We start from the raw sequence: 24,660 nt of genomic DNA, 5'->3' as shown, positions 1-24,660 counted from the left end.
GAACGCACACCTCAGTATTTTTGCAACGGAGTTGTTCTTCAAACTTGTCTCGTTCGAGCTTGATCCTTTGAAAGTAAGTGTCTTGGCTTGGCGATAGACCCGCATCAAACCAACGAAAGAATCTGCAATCATCTTCCTTCCATATTGGACAACGATAATAACGTCGCCCAGGATTAGCTGATGTCCTAGATATCACGAGCTCAGCCTCAAGATCATGCTTACAGTACACAATCTGTGGACGAGGCCAATCCCAGTTCAAACTTGAGCCAAAAGATTGAGAACTAGAGGACGACATTGCAACAAGGACCTGAATTGAAAAGTAAAAAAAACTGAGTTTCACACCTTATATGCTATTATTTGTCGGACCACTCCCCAAGAATTGGAATGACACAGCCTAAAAATTGGAACGACACCCACAAACCATACACTCAACACAACCAAAATCAACCGCAAGAATTCACAACAAGCTTCATACATTTATCCGGTAACAGTGGAAATGACCTAAATTGCGATGTGGAACTCAGTGATAGGGATGATAACACCCTACATTAACACAACCAAAATCAGTCGTGGGACCTCACAAACAACATCCTACATTTTACCGGTCACAGTGGAAGAAATTACCTAAATTGCAAGGTGAAACTCAGCTATTGGGATGAAATCACACTAAATTATACACAACCAAAGTCAGCAGTAGGAACTCACAAAAAACATCCCACATTTTACCTGTCACAGTGGAAGAGCTTACCTAAATGCCGATGTCAAACTCAGCAAAATCGAAGAATTAACCCCTCAGTAGCGAGTGCAAGGATGAGTGCAGGGAATGACTGCAGGAATGAAGATGGGAATTCAAAATGGGAGAATTTGTGCCTTACAATTTGTATATATCATCGATCAATTGCAGTGTGAAATGAAATGTAAAGTGTGAGAAACAAAATGCGTTATGGACTGACTGTGCGAGTACAGGGAGTAGGTCTGCCACGCCAGAGTAGGTCTGCAGTGATGTCCCCTCGTTAAAGGTAAGGTTACTAAAATGCCCCTGAAGGGATTTGGGCATTTTGGTCTGAAAAAGGCTACAAAAACACGATATGAGATTAGGTTTAAGGTTAGGGTTGTCTGGCGATATTTTTTTTTTGTTAGAGGCCTGCAATGTCACAAATTGAAACGTTAGGGACTTTTGACGTAGTTCACTCTATTTATTAAAACCCGTGTTGAACCCAAAGTTCATACTCTTTAGGGACAGAGGGAGTATATAAAAGTAGGACTCACATTTCACTAACTTTTTCAACTCACTTTTTATTACATTTCTTAAAACCCGTGTCGGATCAATGTGGGATAATATTTGGGGGACGGAGGGAGTAGTATCTTGTGGTTATAGTTTTGAAAGTAGCCTCGGATTACGCATCTGATGACACGTCGATAGGTGTATACAGTCTGCCTAGTCAGTTCAAGTACTTTCCATGCACATGCACGGACGTGGATTGGTCTAGCCGGTCTACTTGATCAGTCTGAGATTATATATTTATTTTTAGCACACGCATTTAAAGGCTAGTTTCATTAACCTATCTTTCATATTTTTATCAAAAATTGAGGGTCAAACACTATTTGCGGCTCGCGGTCTTGGCCTCGGCGAGGTGAGGCGAGCAGCGGCGGCGCGTGCGCGCCTATGGGCTATACAGCCCATGTTAGTCTACTATAATAATTACATGTAATAACTCTTCTTATTAAATACTCCCTCCATCCCAAAAAATGGACGGCATGAGATTTTACGAAATTTTATTCTGTGTGTTAGGCGGGGAGAATAAAGTAACAGAGAAATAATAAAGCAGAGATAACTAAGTTTCTATTTTTAATAATGGGTCATCTTCCGTGAGACGGGGGAATACTAATTTAATAAGGTTAATATACTATTAATTGATCCCTTAACTTTTTACATAGTTTATTTATAGCTCGCATTTTTTATTAACTTTGATCCATTATTTCTCACACCGAGAATCGGTTTTGAGAAAAAAGAACATACAATGGTCATCTACTCCGACGTAGATCTACTCCGACGTAGATCGACGTTACGTCATTTAATTTCACAAAATTAAATATCTCATCACATTTATTCTTGGTCAAAACCCTTTGAGCGGGCACACGATTCCAACAATCCCCACATTAGTTGAAATTGTCAAATGCATATGCATGCAGACACAAGTAGATAGTTGTTGGCTTTGAAGTATTCATAGTCAATATCATCGAATACACAGGCAGACTAGTTGTCTTATTTAATTATACCCTTATACTATACGGTCGTAATAAAAAAATAATTAGTACTCCCTCTGTTCTATAGTAGTGAAGGCATTTCTTTCCGGTACGGAGATTAAGAAAAAGGTGTGTAATGTGTTAAATAAAAAGATAATAAAGTATGGAGGAAGGAAAAAATAGAGAGAAGAAAGTAAGAGGGAGAGAAAAGTAAGTGAGAAGAAATGTGTTGACTTTTATTAAAAATGGAAATGACTCCACTACTGTGAAACGTACCAAAATGGTAAAATGACTCTACTATTATGGGGCGGGGGAGTAGAATCTATATAATAACAAAACCGATTATTAGAAATTAGATTTGATAATTTAATGGTTTAATGTTTTCTTGTGAAATTTCAAAGTTATTTAATTTAATTAAAAAAAATCAATTGTTTATATGGTGGTTATGAATTTCCTTAAAATCACTCGATATTTCCTTATAGTTTATCCTGATTATTCCTTTTACTCGGCAGCTTTTAGGGTGATAAGTTAGCTAATGGAGTCTATGAGATGTTATCAGCTTATTCTAAGTTTATCATTCTCTGATTAGTGAGCAATTATGGGAGAATGAAAACCCAACACGATCCCTAAAGCATAAGAAACTTATATATAAAATTGAATAATTGAAACTATAGCACCTCAAATCAAATTAGAAGTGGTTCTTCAACTTCTAATAGTACTCCGTAATACTTTTGCATACAGTGTTTTTACAGTTTTCATTTCTTGCTTGTGTTTTTATACTCTGAAAATTCACAACAGTTAGATTTGTAGAATGGAACTTAGGGGTTTTCTATGTTACGATTAAATCTTTGCCTTAATTATACTATATTGTGATTATATTCTATTTTCATTTAGTTGATTGTTCCTGCTATTCAAGAACTTGTAAAATCTAATTTGGTACTCTACTAAATATGCGTTGATGTGGTTGTGTGTATTGGTTTATGGGCCATGAAGGGTTATTTATGCCTACTTTATAACAATAATATGATTTAAATTAATTGATACAACTCAACGGAAGATTGGTTTATTACAACTTTGGCATTGACAGGCTGCAGCTATTCATCATCTTTTAATGGACCATATATATATGAGTATGTGCACCTTTATTAGGCTGCCCTACAATTAGATTAAATGTGACAAAAGTTGGGCCAAGCACATGATAAAGGAGGGTTAGACTACTACCTCCAATGACTAGCAACGGCGTCGTATTATATTCGCATGAGCTATAGTTGGAGCATTGATATTGATCTACGTCACCACTATTAATCTCAAGTGTAAGTTTAAATAAACTACACTAATTTATTTCACCTTGATGACATTTTCTCTTTCCGTGATATCAAGATGTGACCACTTGATTGGATTATTAAAACTCCATCATTATAACATTAAAATTACATATGTATAAAGATAAATTAGAGTTTCGGATTTAGGGATGGGCCTAGGTCTGCTAAGATCTGGAAATTTTATGCATAAAATTAACTTTTCAACTGGGACAGACAATAAAATGTTCCTGGTTTTCTTGAGCAACTTTAAGCGTAATTTTGGTACTATGAATTCTGGAATTTAGAATTGAAATTTTCAATTTAAATTTCCGGTTTTATGCCCTTAAATGTTTGAGATTGGAATTGAATTTCAATTCAAACTCGCAATTCTATTATTTTAAAGATATGGTCAAAGTATATATTCAAAATTTCAAATGATTGTAAATTTGGATATCTCCTAAAACACAATGTACACACTCTTCAAACTTACACACAACACACGCTGTGCAAACAACACACACAAACATTCACAATATACAACATTGCACACATCACGTCACATGCACTCATGCACAAACTCAATATATATAAATATATATATATATATATATATATATATATAGGGATGTATTCATTTCCTTTTTAAAGAGTTATTTACCAAGAACCGTTATCAAGCACATTTAAATGTGCTCGGAAAATAGCGAGCACCTTCAACTATGCTCGGCAACGTACCGAGCACAAATGAAGGTACTCGGCAATATCAGAAACTGGAGTGTTAACTCCGAGCAATATCGGAGCAGGTCAACGTGCGCAGCCTGGCAATCAATCAACAATGGCAAGCACCATTTATTTGCTCGGAGATTGGCGAGCACAAAAGATGCGCTCGGGATATATTAAAATAAAGACTTACGAAATTATTCATAGAATATATACATTTTCCACTTATTTAACAACAACAAGAATTTAAAACATGTCAATATTACATATTATATTATGAAGCAACACAATATCTCGTAAAATTTGCATTCCTTCACCATAAATGTGTATGAAAATATTAAAATTTATTTTAAACATATAATATCAACATTTTTAAGAAATGTCGAGCACCATATATGTGCTCGGAAAATGCCGAGAACTATATACGTGCTCGGAAAATATACAAAAAAAATAATCAATAATTATTCAACAACAAGAAGAATTTAAACATTATAAATACTACATATCAATATTTTGAAGCAATACAATATCTCGAAAAATTTGCATATAGATCCTTCACCATAAATGTGTAAGAAAACATTTCAATTTATTTAAAACATATAATATGCTGTTATATTTTTAAGAAATGCCGAGCACCACATATGTGCTCGGAAAATGCCGAGTACCATGCACGTGCTCGGAAAATATACAAATAAAATAATCAATAATTATTCAACAACAAGAAGAATTTAAAACATTATAAATATTACATATCAATATTATGAAGTAATACAATATCTCGGAAAATTTGCATATAGATCCTTCACCATAAATATGTATGAAAATATTAAAATTTATTTTAAACATATAATATCAATATTTTTAAGAAATGCCGAGCACCATATATGTGCTCGGAAAATGCCGAATACCATACATGTGCTTGGCAAATGCCGAGCACAGTATTAGTGCTCGGAAATATTAAAAAAATAGCCTTATTTTTGTAGTGTAAATATATTCAATTAAAAATAAATGTCAACTATTGATTAATCATATTATTTACTAAATAAAGAGTATGAAATTTTGATCGATTACTTAAATTTTAACAAATAAATAATTTAAAATTTAATTAAAATATTATAATTCAAATACAGCTCAAAAAAATTACAACTACTAACATAATTTCAGTTTCATTATACTAAACACATCCTTAACTAATTCATTATTATTTTAGGTGTGTGCTCGTACATATCCTCTATTTTGTTATTAAACATGGAGATCACATACCCGTAAAACATCAATTCGGATTCTTCTCCAATCTCTATATTTAACCATCGCTAGATCTCCTTCCAAAAAAAGCTAGAGCATCACCACTACTCAAAAATTTAAAATATGTAAAGGTATATGCTAAATCTAGAAACTCCTCCCTCCATTAATAAATTTGCTGACCGTAAATTAGTTGCAGAGCATTTAATTGAAAACGTGAAAGTATTAAAGGAATTAATTGAGAGTAGTAAAAGGAATTAAAGGAAAATGATGGATGGGATGAATTGGTCCATCATATCCTCTCTATTGCGCAGTTCAAACACTACTTCAATAATTTGAATCTTTTTTGTTATATTCTCTCTAATCTCATTATCAAGTGCTCCAAATCGTACATTCAACAGCTTTGGCAACGGCGAGTTTATTTGCCATGAATTCCAACAACTATTGTGACTCCCAATTTATTGCCACACCTTTATTAATAATCTCAAAATTTGAGCATATTATAAGCCACCTAATTCCATTTGCTCTCTCCAAGCTAAGTAACAATGTCAATAGTCTTGTTACTCGTGTGCCTTACCCTGCTTGCGCATGCTTCCACATTCTCCGCACGGCCGGTGATGCATGACGCGTCCCAACCTACCCGATGGTCAGCGCCCTTACCCTACTTTAGGGTTAATAGTCATTTAAATCATGAAATTTGGTCAAATTTTGATCAGTCTTATTAAATTGCAGGAGGTCAATGAAGAACATGACAGAAGGGGCCGGGGCAGGGTCGGCCACGTGCAGGACAGGCAACCCGATCGACGACTGCTGGCGGTGCGACCCAGACTGGGAGACGAATCGGAAAGTGCTAGCGGACTGCGGGATCGGGTTCGGGCGCGGCGCGATCGGGGGGCGGGACGGGGAGTTTTACGTGGTGACGACCGAGGAGGACGACCCACGGGAACCGAGGCAGGGGATGCTGAGGCACGCGGTGATCCAGAGCGAGCCATTGTGGATAATCTTCGAGCGCGACATGAGCATTACCCTGAAGGAGGAGCTGATGATGAACTCGTACAAGACCATAGACGGGAGAGGGTTCAACATCGAGATGGCCAACGGTCCGTGCATAACAATACAAGGTGTGACTAACATTATCATTCACGGTATTTACATACACGACTGTGTCCAGGGCGGGAACGCCGTCGTGACGGACGGCCCGCAGCATTACGAGCTGCGGGGGATCTCTGACGGGGACGGGATCTCGATATTTGGAGCCCGCGACGTGTGGATTGACCATTGCACCCTCTCGCACTGCCACGATGGACTCATCGACATAGTCTCCGGATCCACGGCCATCACCGTGTCCAACAACTACATGTTTCGCCACAATGAAGTGATGCTTATGGGGCATAGTGATGATTATGTAGCAGATAAGAAGATGCAGGTCACTATTGCTTTTAACTACTTTGGGGAAGGTCTGGTTCAAAGAATGCCCAGGTAACTAACTAACTAACTTGGGATTCGAGGTAGATGGAAAATCATTATTGATCATTTTTTAAAAAATAAACTAGAAACTCAAAATTGGTGGCAATGGTTTTTGTGAATGAAGGTGTAGGCATGGCTACTTTCATGTTGTGAACAATGTATACACTGGGTGGGAGATGTACGCGATTGGGGGAAGTGCTAATCCGACGATCAATAGCCAGGGCAACGTGTTCATCGCGGCTGACGACGATCATACAAAAGAGGCCAGTATATATATTTTTTTATTATTGGCAAAACAGGCATTAACACTCTACCACTAGGCCAACTCACACACAGCAAGTATATATATTTAATTAGCATGGGTGACTTCAGGTGACGAAAAGGGAAAGCAGCCCGGGAGATGAGGAGTGGAAGAGCTGGAATTGGAGATCGGAGGGAGATCTTTTGTTGAACGGAGCACGATTCATAGCTTCTGGAAATGCAACAGCGGCGACCTACGCTAAAGCCTCGAGCATGGTTGCAAGACCAGCTTCGCTTTTAACTAGTATAATACCGGCGGCAGGAGTTGTCAATTGCAGAATTGGCCAACCCTGCTAGTATTGTTCTTCTTTCTTTTTTTTTCTTTTTCGTTCTACTTGTATTCTTGATAGCTCTTAAATGTTACAAGAGTTCAAATCAAAATAAGAGAGATTTTGAAGGGAGCCATTGATCAACAAATAGAGTACAAACTTTTTGTTTGATGAGTATTTCTCAATTCTCATGTTATTTAGTACTACTACTTCCTGTTTGATTTCTTATTGATTGCATCACACATGCACTACAACAAAATTGGAGACGATGGATAATATATTTAGAACCCGCGGGAGCACTGCTATGGGACGAAGGTACGCCGGCAGTAGGTGCTGGGGCACTAGACGGCGAAGGTGCCGACGACACCGACACCGTAGTGTTTCTCCTCAATGGACGTGATGGGCTCGGAAGCAGCGGATAAGCGATTGGGGGAGCTGGCGGGCTGGTATTGCGAATCGCCGGAAAATGGACGGGTGGCGGTGAGATGTACGGACGCAGCGCGTAGGTCTCGCCTTTTGGAGGTGCCTGAGAATCAGTGGGCGGCACGTGGGTTGCGGCCTTGGAAGGTGCTAGAGAAATGGCTGATGACGGTGACTTGGCCGGGGACGGCGCGCCGGCGACGGCCTTTGAAGGCGCCGGAGTATGAGCGGGTGGCGGTGAGTTGGCCGGGGACGGCGCGTGGGAGGCGGCCTTGTAAGGAGCCAGAGAATGGGCGGGTGGCGGTGACGTGGCACGGGACGGCGCGTGGCTGGCGGGAGGCGGAGAAGGGCCTTGAGTAGAATGTGCTTTGCTGGAATATTGGGAGAATATTAGCAGAAATGCGATCAGTAATAATCTATTCATTGTTGAGATTAAAATATTTTTCTGATAATTGAAAACAGGGTTAAGAGTTTGTTGAGAATCTATGAACCCAATAATTTGAGATTGATATGAGTTGGTTTTTGTTATATTCGTAGATATCAATCTCCATTAAATCTGGAAATCAGTTATTAAGATCATAATTTTTACCGTTAAAATCTCATAAGTGGCTATCTATACTCTTTATTTAAATTTAAATTTAAATTTTTATGTAATTATTAAAATAAGCTTCTGTGCCAGTCATAATAATGCTGCGTAGTTTTATACTTTTAATAATTCAATTACTACGCTAATCTGTAAAACAATTTAGATTTAATATTTAATCCTGTAAGTAGTGATGTAGTATGCTTTTGGGATTTTTAGAGGTACGTAATATAGCAAATATTACAAGCAATATACTTCTAAATTTGGTAATTTAAAACATAATTAATTTTTATTGGTCAATCTATAAGTAGTTTATGATTTAATTTTTTATAGTACATTGATTAAATATCGATCAAATGTACTTTGCCGCATCGACATCTAATTAATCACAAGGAACATGGAGGGTACACTGGTACGCAAAAATGATAAACTTTTGCTGGTGAACTTCAGGTACAAATAATACCGAATTTACGGTAAGGTAAAAAAAAATTCAGGTACAAATTAACTGATTTTAGATTATCCATATGTAAGTTACAATGATAAGTTGCCAACACATTTATTATTAAATAATTAATTATATCTTTTAATGCTCATTCATAAAAAATTCAATAATGTTAGGTAGAGTTAGCGCATGTTTTATATTTGCTTCACAAAATTAAATTTTATGTATTGTTGTTTTGTTAGTTAAGTGGAGATAGTGTGTTTCCATTTTAGAAAATATAGTATCATTTTTAATAGAAACGAATGGCGTATATTAAATTGTTAAAAGTCAAGAATAATAGGATTATAAAAAAGAACACTACAAAATTGGCAAAAATATGAGAGAGGTGAAAGGAAAAAGTTATTAGAGTATTATTGGTGGATAATATAGACTCCACTTATTAGATAGAGAAAAATTGAAAAAATAGAATTAGACTATTTTTATGGGATTGGACTAAAATGGATCTAGTGTCAGTTTTGTAGGACAAGGGGAGTACTAATAAGTGAAAAAAGCCATAGATTAAATTGACCCATGTTGAAATTGTTCTTCTCAATCTCTTCTGCGAAATCACTGTGAAGAGCTCGTCGTGAGGAGCGTTGCCACCACTCCTCGCAATCGTGCCCTTTGCAGAGGGTGTGTTTAGGACTCTTTGTTTGTAGTGGCGGCGGCGGCGGAGTGGCAACAAAAGCGATGGTGGAGTTGATGTTAGACTTGTTGATTGTTATGGAATTGTTGTTTTCATTTAGTTTTTGTGTTCGATTTTTGTGGAAGATGTGTGCAATGGATGGAAGTTCATTCAATTATGTTTGTCATAGCTCCAAGGAATCTGATGTGTATTTTTTGGGTCGATCCAACAAGGAGGCAAACAATTATTTAATTAAATTTATGCAGTGACAATTGACGTACAAACTAAGTGCAAACAAATAAAACACTAACATAAAGAAATTTAAAGCTAAATGCAAAAATAAAAATAAAAATAATAATAATAACCCACTCATCAACTGGACTTACTTATGAAGAGCATTTGCACCATCGTTGGCAACATGTATAGATCTTCAAATATACGTACAAGGGTGCATGCAGTGATAGCAAAAAAAATGGTCCTAATAAATTCAAAAGGGGAAGAATTTATCACAGTTTACATAACAAGTTAAATTGTCTGAACAACTAAGGAAGCTGGGTAAGCAATTAACAATGCTATAGCTAACGTTAATTAATTACAGCTGCCTTGATCCATAAACAGGAACACTGATACATTACAACAACACAACTACAGAAAAAGGTATTTTGTTAGTGTGTACACTACGTTGCCTTGACACCTTTACTGGAAGGAGCTTTTTCGTCCTTCTCCACATTTCCTTCATCCTCCTCATCACCTTCATCATCAGCATCGGCTAGCTTTGTCAGCTCTTCCTGGATCATCAGCTTTACTGTCGACTTCCTCGCTGCCAGATCAGTGCCGAACTCCTTCGCTGAAAATGGTTAAAATCTTGTTACCAATCCTACTATCAACAAGCACTTGACAAACCGAGACAGAATTAAGATTATAGGGAGAGCCTTACCAAGCAACTTCAAAATGTCGGTGAATGTTGCCTGCAAGAGACAGTATATCAGGCGTGTCAAAGAAGAGGACTAACTCAACCATACGGAGAAAAATAGACTGCATTAAACATTTTCAACCCATTATTGCCCTATGCATGCCTAGTTACTCCTATGCCAATCCAGCAATATTCAAGCTAGGACTAGAATATGAGCTTACAACTTTATTCAAGACAGAACGGAATAGACTACAGGTTGGTAGGACATGCACCCATTATTAGGTTGGATCTCAATGCAGATCATGTGTTGATATATCATATGTATGCCTTCTCCGACCTCTTTCCTTTTAACCAGCAAACAGAAAATAAACAAAGGTGGAGATAAAATTTCAGAACTAACCGTATTGAAATCAACCTTCTTCAGGATCTTACAGATAGAGTTTCTAAGATCATCATCACTTGGGTCTAGAGTATCTTCCTTGGGTTTCTGTTTCACTTTCAGAACTTTCTTCCCTGTGTTTGAACAAAACAAAATGAACTTCAGAAAACTGACTCATTACAAGGGCTCTCAACCCGTGCAACACACCAGCACACAACAGATGGAAATTGGAAGGGGAACTGATGGTTACTTACCAGGGCTGTCATTTGATGGTGACTTCTTTGGGATTGATGACTTCTTCACTGCTTCATCCTTCTTTTTAACTGATGATTTCTTTGCACTCGAGTCGTTCTTGATTTTAGAGCTGTCTGGTGATTTTGCTGGTAATTTCTTGGGTGGGGGACTGGTCTTTTTAGAGATTGTGACTTTCTTTGTCTTGGGCTTATCAGAAGAGCCCTTCTTTATAGAAGACTTTGCAGAACCTGCCTTCTTCTTTCCTTTGTCCTCATCTGACTCCTCTTCAGATTCACTTCCTTTCCCCTCACTTGGAGCTTGATCAGACATCTCTTCTGATCTGTCCTGAGCACCATTTGTATCTTCCCCTTTATCTTCATCAGATTCATCTTCTGATTCGGGAGAAGTGATCTTTGCCTCCCCACGCTTTTTAGAATCACTCTCAACCTTCTTTTGACTCTGAAAATTATATTCACCAAAACTGATAAGAAGATGAGTATGATGTACTAGCATGGCTCCACACATCATGGTCAACAACATTTTTAACTTCGTTACCTTCTTCAGCCCAATTTAACAGCTAAGTTTCACATATAATTGAAAATTGCACATCAATTATTTTCATACTTTCTAATTTCTGTCATGATTCATTGACCTTGCCAATTTGAAATTTGCAATTCAATAGGAATGAAAACTTAAAATTAAATGTTAAGCACAAGGTCATCTACATCATCTGGTAATAATAATGTAGCAGCCACATCATCTACTATTCATTCAACTCCATTCCTTCAGTTAGAGAAAAATGAGTTGTATTACTATTAAAAGACCCAGAAAATTCCTCACTCAAAAGTAAAGAGTGTAATACATTTGTGGATTGTTTGTATAACTACTAATTAGGACCAAAAAATGCAAGCAATTACATGATCTTCACTCAAGAGTGAAATAACATTTTTGTATTGTTTGTGTATACTTACTAACTAGGACCACGGCCTGCAAGTAACTACATGCTCGAACACAATTTTAAGCCCATCAATAAAACATTTATCAAGCAAAGCATCAGCATATGAATGAGAAAGAAACTACTGCCTAAAAACCTATCGTGGTGCAAGGGAAAAGTAAACTTGGCCATATAAGATCTGATTTCAAGAGGTTGACTTGGCTATAGAAAAAAGCAGTGCTCAATGTACAGCATCAACAATTGATACGGATATGGATATAGTGATTTGGAGGGGATTTGCATATTTATCTTCTTTATGATTTACTTCCTTATATAATTATGATTTGATTTTTTATCTTATTTATTTCCAAGTTTAGATAATTGTTTTAATTAGGATTACTTTTCTTTTCTGATCACAAGTAGGATTCAATATAATTTTCTGGATAAAGGATGAGTCTTATTAGTGAGCATCATGGGAAGAGAACAGAGATAGAACGGTATTAGATGGTGGCTTCCAGCATGAGGATTATTTTCTTGTATTTCTTTATGTACGATTAATCCCATTCAGTTATTTCCAGTTTATGCCCATCTTCTTTCAATCATAGAGTTTCTTTCCAGTTTATGTTCTTGTTCGCCAGTCTCAGACTTTACTTCTATCACACACACACAAGACTGCATAGTTGCAGCGGTACCTTCAAGTAAACAATTCAACCTTTGACCAGAAAATTACAAAGAGCAAAACAAAAGTACCTTTACTGAACCTTTAGTTGGTGTAGCACTTCCTGATGCTGGTTTGCTACTCCTCTTTCTCTTCGTTCCCTTAGTTGTGAAATGCATGAAAAGGATTTCAATATTTAGGCCAGGTTGGGGAAGAAACTAACATGTCCACAGTATATTTATGAAAGTTAATATAGTGACAAACCTGCTCTTTTTCAGCAAGCAAATCAGAGGTTGTAGCATGAGGTTCCATAAAGAATTCCATCAGCTTTACAATGATATCTTCCTGAGAATATGTAATTAAAGTTAATTTGGAAAGATATAGCATGGTAGTAAAGTTCTATCTCAATTCTCAAGACATATTGTAAACATGAAGTAATAATCACCAACTTCAGTAATTGTAAGTTTTACAAAAGTTTCAGTTTTGACAGTAATGCTATGAACTTTCTGCAATGAACGAATACAATTATAACCCATCACCAGATCGTGTGTTGTAATTGCAAATTTTGCAATGAACTGAAAGTTCGTAACATTATTGCAAAAACCAAAAGGTCATGCCAATATACAAAGAAATTGAAGCTGGTGGGTTATAGGCAATTAACCCAAAGAATTATTCATAACTAACATAAACTCAACTCATGTATCTAAGAATGAATATATTTGGATTTTGGATCAAGATACTTTACAAGTTAAAGTCAATCATCCCTGTTAAGAATGTTGATATTAGAATTTAGCACACGACATGCAAGTAAAGACATATATATTATCAAAGACAAAGTGATGTATGAGCGGACCTTCTTCGCACTCGTCTTTGAAATTGGAATATCAAGGACATCACAGAACTCTATTAATTTCTCCTTGACAAACTTGTCAAGTTTTTCTTTGACTTTGTTCATTTGCTTTTCCTACAAAGTTTTCATTTCAAAATCTAAAAGTTAAATCATTAGGAAGGGGAAACAAAAGAGAATCTGCAATTCAACAGTAAGTCAACAGTTTCTCTTACCTCATTGTCATGCCAAACAAATCCAGAAAATCTCGAAATGTTGTGTTTCACTTGAGCAGCCTGGCCAAGTCAAATGTATATAGTAAGCATTAAAAAAGGACAAATTATTTCCCATGCCATAAATAATAGCTTGAAGTACAGAAAGTTGTGGGTGAAGAAAAACCCTACTTCACCTTTACTATCTATCGTGCTTGAAACATGTTTTATATCAACAATAAATTGGAAATTGACAGAACACCAATTATTCATGGTGGGGATGCAGAAGTGCTAAATTACCACAAATAGCATGCTACTATGAATCTTCTAGATATACTTTGAAATCTATGAAACAAGAATTCTACATTCTAATGGAATGAATGACGTGGATAAAGCTCAAAAGATTTCTTAATGTAGCTCACATGCAGATTAGATAAGCACTGGGGAATTAACCAATACAAAGAGCAACTGGAATTAAACAGATAAGATGCCTTACCTTTCCTCTCCTTCCAAAGAGTATAGTATGCAGCACTTTAAAAGTCTCTTCCGTCTTCTTTCTTGACAATTTATACGCCACTGAATGAAAATCAAGGTCAAGAATATTAACAACTTCATTCATGAAGCTAGAATGGTAGACCTTCTATGTCATATGCGTATATCCATAAAATACTATCAAACAGGAATTTTAAGATATGTAATACACACAAGCTTTGAGGTAGTATAAACTAAAGTACATAAATAAAATAAAATAAATTGAGCAGCAATATTGCTTAGAGAATTTCAAACATTTTGAAGCATAACAAGAAACAAAATCACCAAAACTTGTACACTCAAACAGAAAAGCACATTCATATGAGATCAAACATGGTATTTTCTTAACATTTTGATCACTTTGTAACTCAGATAATTGCACACATTATTCAGTGGTCCTTTTAAAACTCAGTGAAGGAAAGTAACAAGAAGTGGCCAGAATCAAAATATATTTTGAGCACAACTTACAACCATAATCCTTTGAGTAACACGCATACAATTGGCAATTTGGCATAACATTTAAAAGTAAGCGTTGAGGAGGCAAAGAAGTTAGTCAAACATTGTAGTACCATTTGGAATATCTTTCAGCGCAGTTCCACGACCCTGAAAAAAAGGCACACTAAGTTAATACTTAAATAGCAACTAAACTAGAAAATAAGAAAGTTGAAAACAAGCTAAGATCTTAAAGGCTGCACCTTTTCAATACGAAAATCCTTGGAGGCATCCTTCTCAATAGTAGCCACCAACCTTTCCACAGATTTTCTTTCGCGTACAGGACGCTCAAGAGAAAAAGCTGACGGTGTCTTGGGCTCAATTTCCTTTTTCCCTACTGAGGTTTTAGGTTCTTTTGTCTTTTTCGGAGTTGGGGTTGTCTGCTCCTTCTCCACCTTTTCAGTCTCCTTCTTCACCTCTGCAGGTTCCTTTTTTGTAGTCTTGTCACTTCTCCGACCACCAGTCTTTGATCTAGGGCGCTTTTTCGAGCCTTTCCCTTCCTTCAGCTCCTCCGGCTTATCTCCCACGTCTTTAGATCCATCATCTTCCTCAACCTTCTCTTCCGTCACCTTTTCAGTATCCTCCTCAGCCTCTTCCCCCATTTTTTCATCCTTCACGTCTTCCTTTCCACCATCATCTTTCAAAGTTTCTTCCTTTTCTTCATCAGCTTCAGCCTCTTCTTGCTTCTCAGTTTCTTCAGCTCTTCCTCCTTTTGTTACCGTTTCCCCCTCTGCCTTCTCCCCATTGGCCTCTTCTTTATCAACATCCATTTGCTGAGCCTCAGTTTTCTCCTCATCCGGTTTATCCTCTTCCATTTCCGTCACTGTATCAGGCTGCTCTCCTTTGTTATCTTCGACACCCTCAGCCTTTCCCTCCACATTGGCCTTTTCAAGAACCTCCACCTTCCCATTACCCACAGGCTCGACCTTTTCCGGCAGCGCACCTTCCTCACCCATCAGAGCCGCGAGTCCCAATTCCGTAACTTTCCGAAACCTTATTGTCTGCTAAACCAATCTACAGCACCCCATCCAAACAATAACCATGTGCAACTAAAATTAGACAATTTTACAAAACTTCGCAACAGAGTCGTTATGAATAAAAGTTTCAAGCTTCATGAATTTAAAGGCTCTCTGAAAGATCTATGAATTAAAATGAATAAGTAGAACAACAATTGTCAAGGAAAGCAGCAAAATTGCAAGACATAACTCATAATTCACAAACAAGAAGACGAAACCCTAACCTGGGAAGGCATCAAATTCAACTCAATTAAGGGTAGCAAAACATATCAACAGCTCAAATTAAGTTCCGTGATTCATGAATTACAAGAGAAAACGGCGAAAGCTAAAGCATAACTTACAGAAATTGAGAAGCTCAACTTGAAAAAAGTCTTGCCGTTGCAGCTCTGCTCACTCCCCTACTGATATTTTTAGAATTTTCTTTTGTCCGTCTGATTTGGTTTTACATTTTCGTGCAAAGAATTTTAACTGCGGATTTCAAATCCGGATTTTAAACCCAGTTTAAAGAGCCACGTAGGATGTGACACTGAGCGGGATTCTGAAAAGGATGGAATGGACGGACGAGATGGGATTTGACGGACGGCTGAGATTACATATTCTCTCAATATGATAAAATTGCTGGATCGTTTGACTTAACTTATATAGGCAGCCAAATTGAGGAAATCATTTTCATAGTTTTTCTTTTTATTTTTTAACACTTTATTTTTATCCGTATTTTGATAAATGTTGATCATCATACCATCCACAAACGTGCTTTTACCAGCGGCACGGTTGTGGGCTCGGGCCCACTTTTTCTGTCTGCTCTCTGGCAAGAGCACAACACCCACAGTTGTGCTCTTCCGCAAGGACGAGCACAATTAATTTAAAATTCAATTAAACAAAAACATTTCCATAATACTAAAATTCATTAAAAAACCTAAATAATATTACAAATTACAAATAACATAAAAAAGACATAATTAAAATCCTAAAAATTAAAAATTACATAATTAAACTCCTAAAAATTAAAAATTACATAATTATTGGCTAATATTACCTTAGGAAGACTACTCATCCGGCGGCACTAACCCCAATTATTTTTGGAGACCCAATATCATGGTCTCGTGCGTTTGAAGTTGCGTGGGGGTCATAGTTGACCTATCGGTCATATTGAGTTGGCCTAAGAGCATCCACAGCGAGTTGTTCGGGGGTGGAGATGGCGCATAGGGAGCGGGTTTGGGAGCGGGGGCAGATGGAGTCGCGGCGCGACGGCGGTCAGCCGCCGCCTTCTTCCTTCCTTGCGGTCGACGTCGGGAACCACTTGGTCCGGCGTCGGGGCTACCCAAGTTAGCTCCGGCGAGTTGGCTAGCCACTTCTTCGGAGCCGGCGTCGGATATGGATACCGACCTTGACTGTTTGGAGGAGCCGCTAGAGGATGATGTTATGCCTCTCATATACTTCGGGTGCGTCCGCGTGTCCTGCCAAATGTTGAGGTACTTGAACGACTTGTCGTTCATGGATTGGTAGGTGCTCAGCGCGGCAGTAATGATGTCGACCTCGCTCCGGCCGCTCCCGGCATTCCGCGTCTCCTGGAGGAAATAGCCATTGAACTTGCCAATTTCTTCGTTGGCTCGGCCGATGGAGTTGCGCACCATACTCTCGTTGCGCTCGATCGTTCCCGGCGGCCGGTTTTCATTGTACCGGCGAGAGACGCGCCACCAAAAGTGATCGCCAGATTGGTTCGTTGCAACCACCGCATTCTCGGAGATTTCCATGTACGCCTTGAACAATTTATCCATCTCCGCCGGAGTGTACGGTGTGCGGACACCGCGAGTAGGAGGAGACGGAGTTTGGGATGGAGCGGTCGGCCTAGGATCCGGTGTCCACCCGTATCGCCCTTCGGAGGCACCATAACAGAATCAGCTACGCTGTAAGTAATGTTATGTTGTACACTTGTACTACTTCCTCTACCTTGGAAAAACTCATCTTCAGTTAAGCGGAGAAAGTTGTATCTTGCCTACTTTCCATGTAGTGTATTCAGTTTATTCTATGATCTATCTATATTTATTTGTATATATTTTTGAATCTTTTTATTTATATAGAGCTGTTTTTTAAATGATTAGTAAGAGTAAATAAAATAAAATTACAATATTTTAATTCCTAAACTAATTAGAGTGAACTACAAAAACAGTTTCTGGACTATGGGTTTATCTCGTCAATAGTTTTTATCTCCACTAGTCTCTAGACAAAGGATTTATTTCAAATTGGTCCTTTTACACTGTTTTCTTCCGAAAATGTCCTTTTGAGCTGTCGGGCAATTTCATCTTTTCACCTTTTAACCGTTTTAATATAATATTATTTTAATGATGTACTAAATCTGATATTATTTCAAAATTATCTTCTTCTTCCACTTGTCATCCTTCGCTTTGTTTTTTATTTTAATATTAAATTTAATTTTATAAAATTTAATTTAATATTTAAATTTTTAAATACCAATAAATTGTTTTAATTAAAATTATTAATTTATGTATTCTAATTTGTCTCATATATATATATATATATATAAAACTATACAGCCAACTCACACAAACTCTTTTATAATAAATACATAAATTAATAATTTTAAATAAAAATAATTTATTTGTATTTTAAAAATCCAAATTTTAAATTTATTTTTATAAAATTAATTTTAATATTGAAATATAAAAAATAAAGTGAAGGATGGCAAAAGGAAGAAGAAGATAATTTTGAAATAATATCAGATTTAGCACATCATTGAAATAATATCATATTGAAACAGTTAAAATGTGAAAAGACAGAAATTTCCCAGCAACCCAAAAGGGCATTTTCGGAAGAAAATAGTACAAAAGGATCAATTTTGAAATAAACCCTTAGTCCAGGGACTACAGGAGATATTTTTAAAGTCAAGAGATTATTGGCGAGATAAACTCACAGTCCAGTGACTGTTTTTGTTGTTCACTCAATTAATTAATAATTGTACTACTTAATTTTTTACTAGGTTAAGTTTTTTTTTTAAAAAAAATTAACTTCTATTTGAAGAAGGAAATTACAAATAAACTTCTATAAAAAGGAGAAAATTACAACTGATGTCAAGAGAGCTCGAACTCAATAATGTCTAAGCCCTTGCCGCTAGGACAAAGGCTATGGACTTTTTTATTAGCTTAAGTTTTATATTATCGTCGTGTTAGAAAAAAATAAATCTCTTATATATTGTGTATCCAACTTATAAAAGGCATGTAAATCATCTTTCCAATTATCCATCAAGAACATAAATTTCATACTAATATTATTATTGCATCAGAGTAAGAAAGATAGACGCAGAAAACTTTCATTATACTTTAAATATCGACCAAAAATGTCAGATACAGACACTAAAAATAGCCTAAGAGTTTGTCAACTAACATAACAGACTGAGAACAACTAGAAATGCCACTATGGCTTTCAAACTTAATGGAACGAATTACCCACTTTTGGCAAAGTTCATGTGTTAGGATTGGTATACTGAAAAGTATATTTCGAGCATATTGCACGGATAGAATTGCTTGTATACAATAAACTCTATAATCCACTTTTAACCCAAGGCGAGAAGAAGTAATTTTATCGCATTGGTATTTGCTTATGCATTTATAAGATGTTTCTCAAACATTTAAATGTAAAAGAAGCAAACAAGTCTAATTCTTCTGCAATAGTAGACCGGTCGTGAACGACGTTAACAGAAGGTGACGCAGACTATTCTTTGTAGAAGAGAAATAGAATTTCACAACCTAGATAGGCTTTGGCTACCTATCGTGAAAGGTTGCAGTGTCAGTAGGCATGTTTCCTTACCTTAAGAAATAAACGACATTGGTGTGGTATAACACTGAAGGATCTAACAGTTGAGATAAGTCTTTCCTGCTATTTATTGAAAGACGAGGTCTCAGTGATTGTTATTTCTTAATCATTATTGATATAACATTGATCATACGATATTGATTATGCACTACTTTGATTTATCAAAAGGTGCGGATTTTTCGTAATCCAAGAATCTTGATATCTTGGGTAGTGGTGATCAATGTCTAGAGATGCTAGTATTGTTATTGCAATGAATCCTGTCATGGGTGAGTCCAGTTTGATAATATCCTCAAGAGGTGTTCGAAAAAGGTTTTATTATTCAGAAACTCGTCCGGTTGGAATTTATTCCAGAATAATAAATAAAGATTTTGAACTAGACAACTCTTGGAAAAAGATTTTAATTAATGAAAGTCAAATAGCAGACTTAAATTAATTAATGGATATTTATATCTTAAACACGGGAAATAATAAATTAAAGAGGTAAAGCCTCGATTACTCATAATTTGGGATTGGAAGGGCAGTCAATATTATTATACTATAGTGATGACAATAATATTTTGTTTGGACTTGTGTTAAATTGGGGCTCAATTTAATTAGTAAAAGTCCAACAGGTTTGGCCCACGTCCAACATCCATGGATCCCTAATCTGACCCATCATAACTCTATACAAAGGAGACTAAATAGAAGACTAATTTAATTATTTTTTAGCTTAAAAATTTCATGCCCCCTCTCTCCAGAGGACACGGAAATTTTCATTCCCTTTTGGTGAGAATTCTGTCTTCTATTTAGTCAAGCTCTTTTCAATTATGACAAGCTTTGCGCACCCAAAGGTCATAATTTGAGTTCGAGATACAGATTAGAAGATTCTTGGTTGAGTACGAAGATCTTCATGTGGAGTATGAGCAAACAATCGTCGATTCTTTGGAGAATCAGATCGGTAACCCTAGACCATAAAATATCATGAATTAGGTTTTAATTCCTTAAGCATGATTTATGTGCTTTCTTGTATGCAATTCAATGTTTAACATGTGATTAATTGATCTCATAATCAGTCAAATAGATCTGCATGCATGATTTATTATTTTATGCATGTCTTCCACTGTGCAATGGGCTCCAAACCCCAGCACTATGAAAGTAGTAATTGGAAGCAGGGGAACTTACCAACATATCACTAGAATTTCGGCACTGCCAGAACCGGAGAATGAAGGTTATGCCAAATGGGAAGATACAAACCTTATAGTCTTCTCGCTGATTGTCGATGACATAGAAACAAACATTATTGCGCACTTCGCCCATCACTAAACCTTGAAGGCAATTTGAGAAAGTCTCGTTGTGATATTCGAAAGCTTGGCGGATCCATAACTAGTATATACGACACTGAAACAAAAGGCAAATACAATCACATAAAGAGACCTTAGTTTAGAGAAATATTACTGTGGATCAACATCGACTAGTGTCAAAGTCGATTGGTTGATTGTTTCAACAAAAGAGTCGGCCAGTTTCGACAACACACATGCACATTCTCAAGTCGATTGGTTAATTATTGCACCAGACGGTTTTTCAAATTCTTAGTTAGCTTGAACAACTGTTATGACATTATTCGACGAGACATTCTCAAGGCGACACATCTCCCCTCAGTCGAAGCCACATATGAATGGGTGAAACGGGAGGCGGCTCGACACAAGATCATGCCACCGGCTTCCGCTTCTCCAACTACAACGACCAACAACACCATCAATTCATTATCGGGGGCGCCAAATGTGAATTTGGAGCCAATTGACAAACTTCTTATATTGATATCCTTCTCAACTCCTCACCGGACATCTATAACAAGTTCTTAATGTGAATCATGTCAAAAGACAAGTATAAATATCATCGAACTTGTTATGAAACTACAAAAATGTGATGAGTGGATGCAACAAGTTAATGAAATACTGATGGCGGCTATACCATTTTCCTTCAACCTTCGTTCAAGAAATGAAAAAAATTGATGATTGTAGTGCCATGATGACAAAATGCAAATTGCATCGAAGTAATCATAAGCAAGTGGTAGACCAACCCACCGACATCACATTAAGAGATGGGGGAGGACGGACCTTCAAAGGTTAAGAAACCTAATTGATGTTTTTTCAGTGGAAATTTTCTTTTGGCTTCATTGCCTTAGTTTAGTATTCCTTGATGCTTGAATTATAGTTTTGATTTATGCTTTTCTCTTAGAAAAAATATAATTTTCAATTTACTTTTATAAATCGATTTCCTCTATTCATTATATCATAAATAGTACTCCCCCGTCCTACTATAAATGATTGTCATTTCATTTTGGATCGCCCTAACTAAAGTTATGCATTTTCTTTTCTGACAAAAAATAAACATTTTTTCTTTCTACTTTATTCTCTTTTCACTTAGTCTACCAAACATCCTTTTTTTTAAAAATATTATATCCAAATGAGTATCACTTGAGACAAAATGGAGGAAGAATAAAAATTGGATACAAGAAAGACAACTCAAACTAGCTCGAGTCTCTTGATATTATCAACTACATTTTCTTATAAATTTTATATGAAATTAAAGAATAAATATGTATTTTGACTTTTAAAATGTTGATTTTTTAGATATTTAGGGGTGTTTGGTAGACCTGACGAGGCCAAGATAGATAAGTTATCTGGGTTTGGTAGCTGTGTTAATATAACTGGTTGGCCCGTGTTATATCATCGGCCCGATGAAGGCTCAGTGAATTAGTGCTTTTAAGCAGATACTGGATCGGGGCAAATTTGGTGAGATATGTTATCATATTCCCGATGAGATCACCATTTTACTTTTATACCCCTACTTTTCTTCCACATTTCCCACTCCCACCCCCCAATCTGGATCCATTCCCTCAATGTTTATTCATTTTCACCACACGTCTCTCTCTCACCCTTTTACACAACCTCTACATTCATCGATCAATTTCGGTGTTGTCGACGTGAACGTGACACATCATTTTTCCATGGCCAAGAGAGAGAAAAAGTGATCTGAAATCTCATCTATGAAGCTCCTTCTCTCTGTAGATATGGTGATTCACGGTGGCGAGGCAATCGGAGGCGATTCACAATGGCCAAGTCAATAGATCTTGTATTTCTAAAGAGGTCAAATTTTGCAGCGTCAAGAAGAGACCATGAGGCCGATACACGGCAGAGATCTTGACGGTGGAAGAAGGTGCCGATTCACAGTGGAGATCGGTACTTTTGAAGGATTAATAGGATAAGAAATTTTCTTTTGGCTCCAAATTCCAATGCAGCCATTTCGTGTCAATCATTCAACTCCCTCCTATTCACGATTTTTGTAATTAATTAGGCATTTTGCTTAATTATTTCTTAAACTTGATAAATCTAACAAGAGAGTTTAAATAGGAGTACAATAATATGTATATTATTAAAGTTAAATTAATATTAATTAATTAAATAAATAATCACAAGCAAAGCTAAATAAATATGGTATAAGGGTACGAATGTCTTTGTATACGTTATCTGTAATAATATCTTTGCTTACCAAACGTACAAATTAATTAACATTCTGTTACCGCATATTATTGATTCAAGATAAATTATCATAACTTCGTATATTTATCTTGTCTACCAAATACCCTCAGAGGAGAACAACGATTAATGAATTCAATATATGATAAGATTAAAATTTAACTATTATTGATTTAATATGTGATAAAGATTCAAATTTGAGAAGATTTATATATATTTACTCACAAATGAGTAATGTTTTGTCAAAACTCCAAAATAGTTATTCTTTTATCTCATAGTCATACTTTAATTTGTACGGTAAAAAATGTCATGTTTTTTAGAAAAAAATATATATATGCTCTTATCACTTTATTCATAAAATAACATTTCATAAAATCATGCGTCATCACGTGAGTGTTATATCTATTATGGGATATAAGGAATACATCACAAGTCCATTGGAATTATTCTGCACATCTTGTAGTGGAAAAGTTGTTTAAAACAACTCAATTGGTTAAAGAAAAGTTTTGTATGAAATGCCAAAGATTGACTGATATTTCAAAAGATTAACAGATTACACCCATAAATACTTACAATCACTGAGATCTTATTTCTTTAGTATGGTCAAAAATTAAAGAACATACTTATCTCATTATAGTCCCCAGTTGATAAAGACTATCAACGTGAATTAGATAACCAAATATAGACATATACTCCCTCCGTCCGCGAATAGGAGTCCCGTTTTTCACATTTCACTAGCTCATTCCACTCACATTTCATTAAAAACTAATATATGTAAGTGATACTTATATTTCACTAACTTTTTTTGCACTCACTTTTCTTAATACTCTCTCCGTCCCGCACTACTTGCACTTATTTCCTTTCTGGGCGTCCCAAGTTATTTGCACTCTTTCCATTTTTAGTAACAATTTATACCTACAGCCGTAATTGTTGACTTTGTCTATCACTCATTCCTTAATCTCCGTGCCCAAAAGGAAATGTGCGAGTAGTGCGGGACGGAGGGAGTATTTCTTAAAACTCGTGTCACCAAAAAATAGAACTTCTAATGGTAGACGGATGGAGTAATTATTATGCTGTAGTCAAATTGCTAATTCGTCTTAAAGTCGTATCAACTATGGTTAAGGTTATGGGGTATCCACAACACTCAGTCTCTTAGCCATGTCCCATATAGAGTAACTTTTTATTCTATGATGAAACAACACTCATGATCCATCATATTATTACTCCACCATTGAACTATTCATAGATCTCTTCTTTTAATCTATTCTTTCTTTTTTTCTTTTTATTCATTTATTATATATTCTACGTAAATTGAATTTCTGATTTATTACAAAATAAAAAATTATATACAAACTAAATTTAAAAATATTTATTTTTTTCTTATACTATTATGTTATATTCTAGGAATTTTGATTTAATAAAATACTAAAATATTATATGCAAAACAAATTTAACTAACTTAAG

The 24,660-nt window shown here is 36.1% G+C and overlaps 2 protein-coding genes across 2 annotated transcripts; one reads left to right on the top strand and one right to left on the bottom strand.

The window, feature by feature from the left end:
- The first annotated feature begins 6,022 nt into the window (after positions 1 to 6,022).
- LOC121783493 (probable pectate lyase 22) lies at positions 6,023 to 7,687 on the top strand. Its single transcript, XM_042181582.1, has 4 exons — positions 6,023 to 6,153; positions 6,240 to 6,986; positions 7,099 to 7,237; positions 7,347 to 7,687. The coding sequence occupies exons 1-4, from the start codon at positions 6,053 to 6,055 to the stop codon at positions 7,569 to 7,571; spliced, it is 1,212 nt and encodes a 403-aa protein (XP_042037516.1). The 5' UTR covers positions 6,023 to 6,052; the 3' UTR covers positions 7,572 to 7,687.
- Positions 7,688 to 10,110: 2,423 nt separating this feature from the next.
- On the bottom strand, positions 10,111 to 16,307 carry LOC121784998 (titin homolog). The gene is made up of 12 exons (XM_042183318.1): positions 16,189 to 16,307; positions 15,035 to 15,845; positions 14,909 to 14,942; positions 14,305 to 14,384; positions 13,833 to 13,892; positions 13,624 to 13,734; positions 13,035 to 13,115; positions 12,863 to 12,931; positions 11,199 to 11,637; positions 10,966 to 11,078; positions 10,590 to 10,620; positions 10,111 to 10,499 (listed from the first exon to the last, which is right to left on the bottom strand). Exons 2-12 carry the CDS (start codon positions 15,785 to 15,787, stop codon positions 10,330 to 10,332), a joined length of 1,941 nt encoding a protein of 646 aa, XP_042039252.1. The 5' UTR covers positions 15,788 to 15,845; positions 16,189 to 16,307; the 3' UTR covers positions 10,111 to 10,329.
- Between the last annotated feature and the right edge of the window lie 8,353 nt (positions 16,308 to 24,660).

Source organism: Salvia splendens, chromosome 21 (assembly GCF_004379255.2).
Source record: "Salvia splendens isolate huo1 chromosome 21, SspV2, whole genome shotgun sequence".
NCBI classification, from domain to species: domain Eukaryota; kingdom Viridiplantae; phylum Streptophyta; class Magnoliopsida; order Lamiales; family Lamiaceae; genus Salvia; species Salvia splendens.
This window is presented reverse-complemented; position numbering and strand designations above follow the sequence as displayed.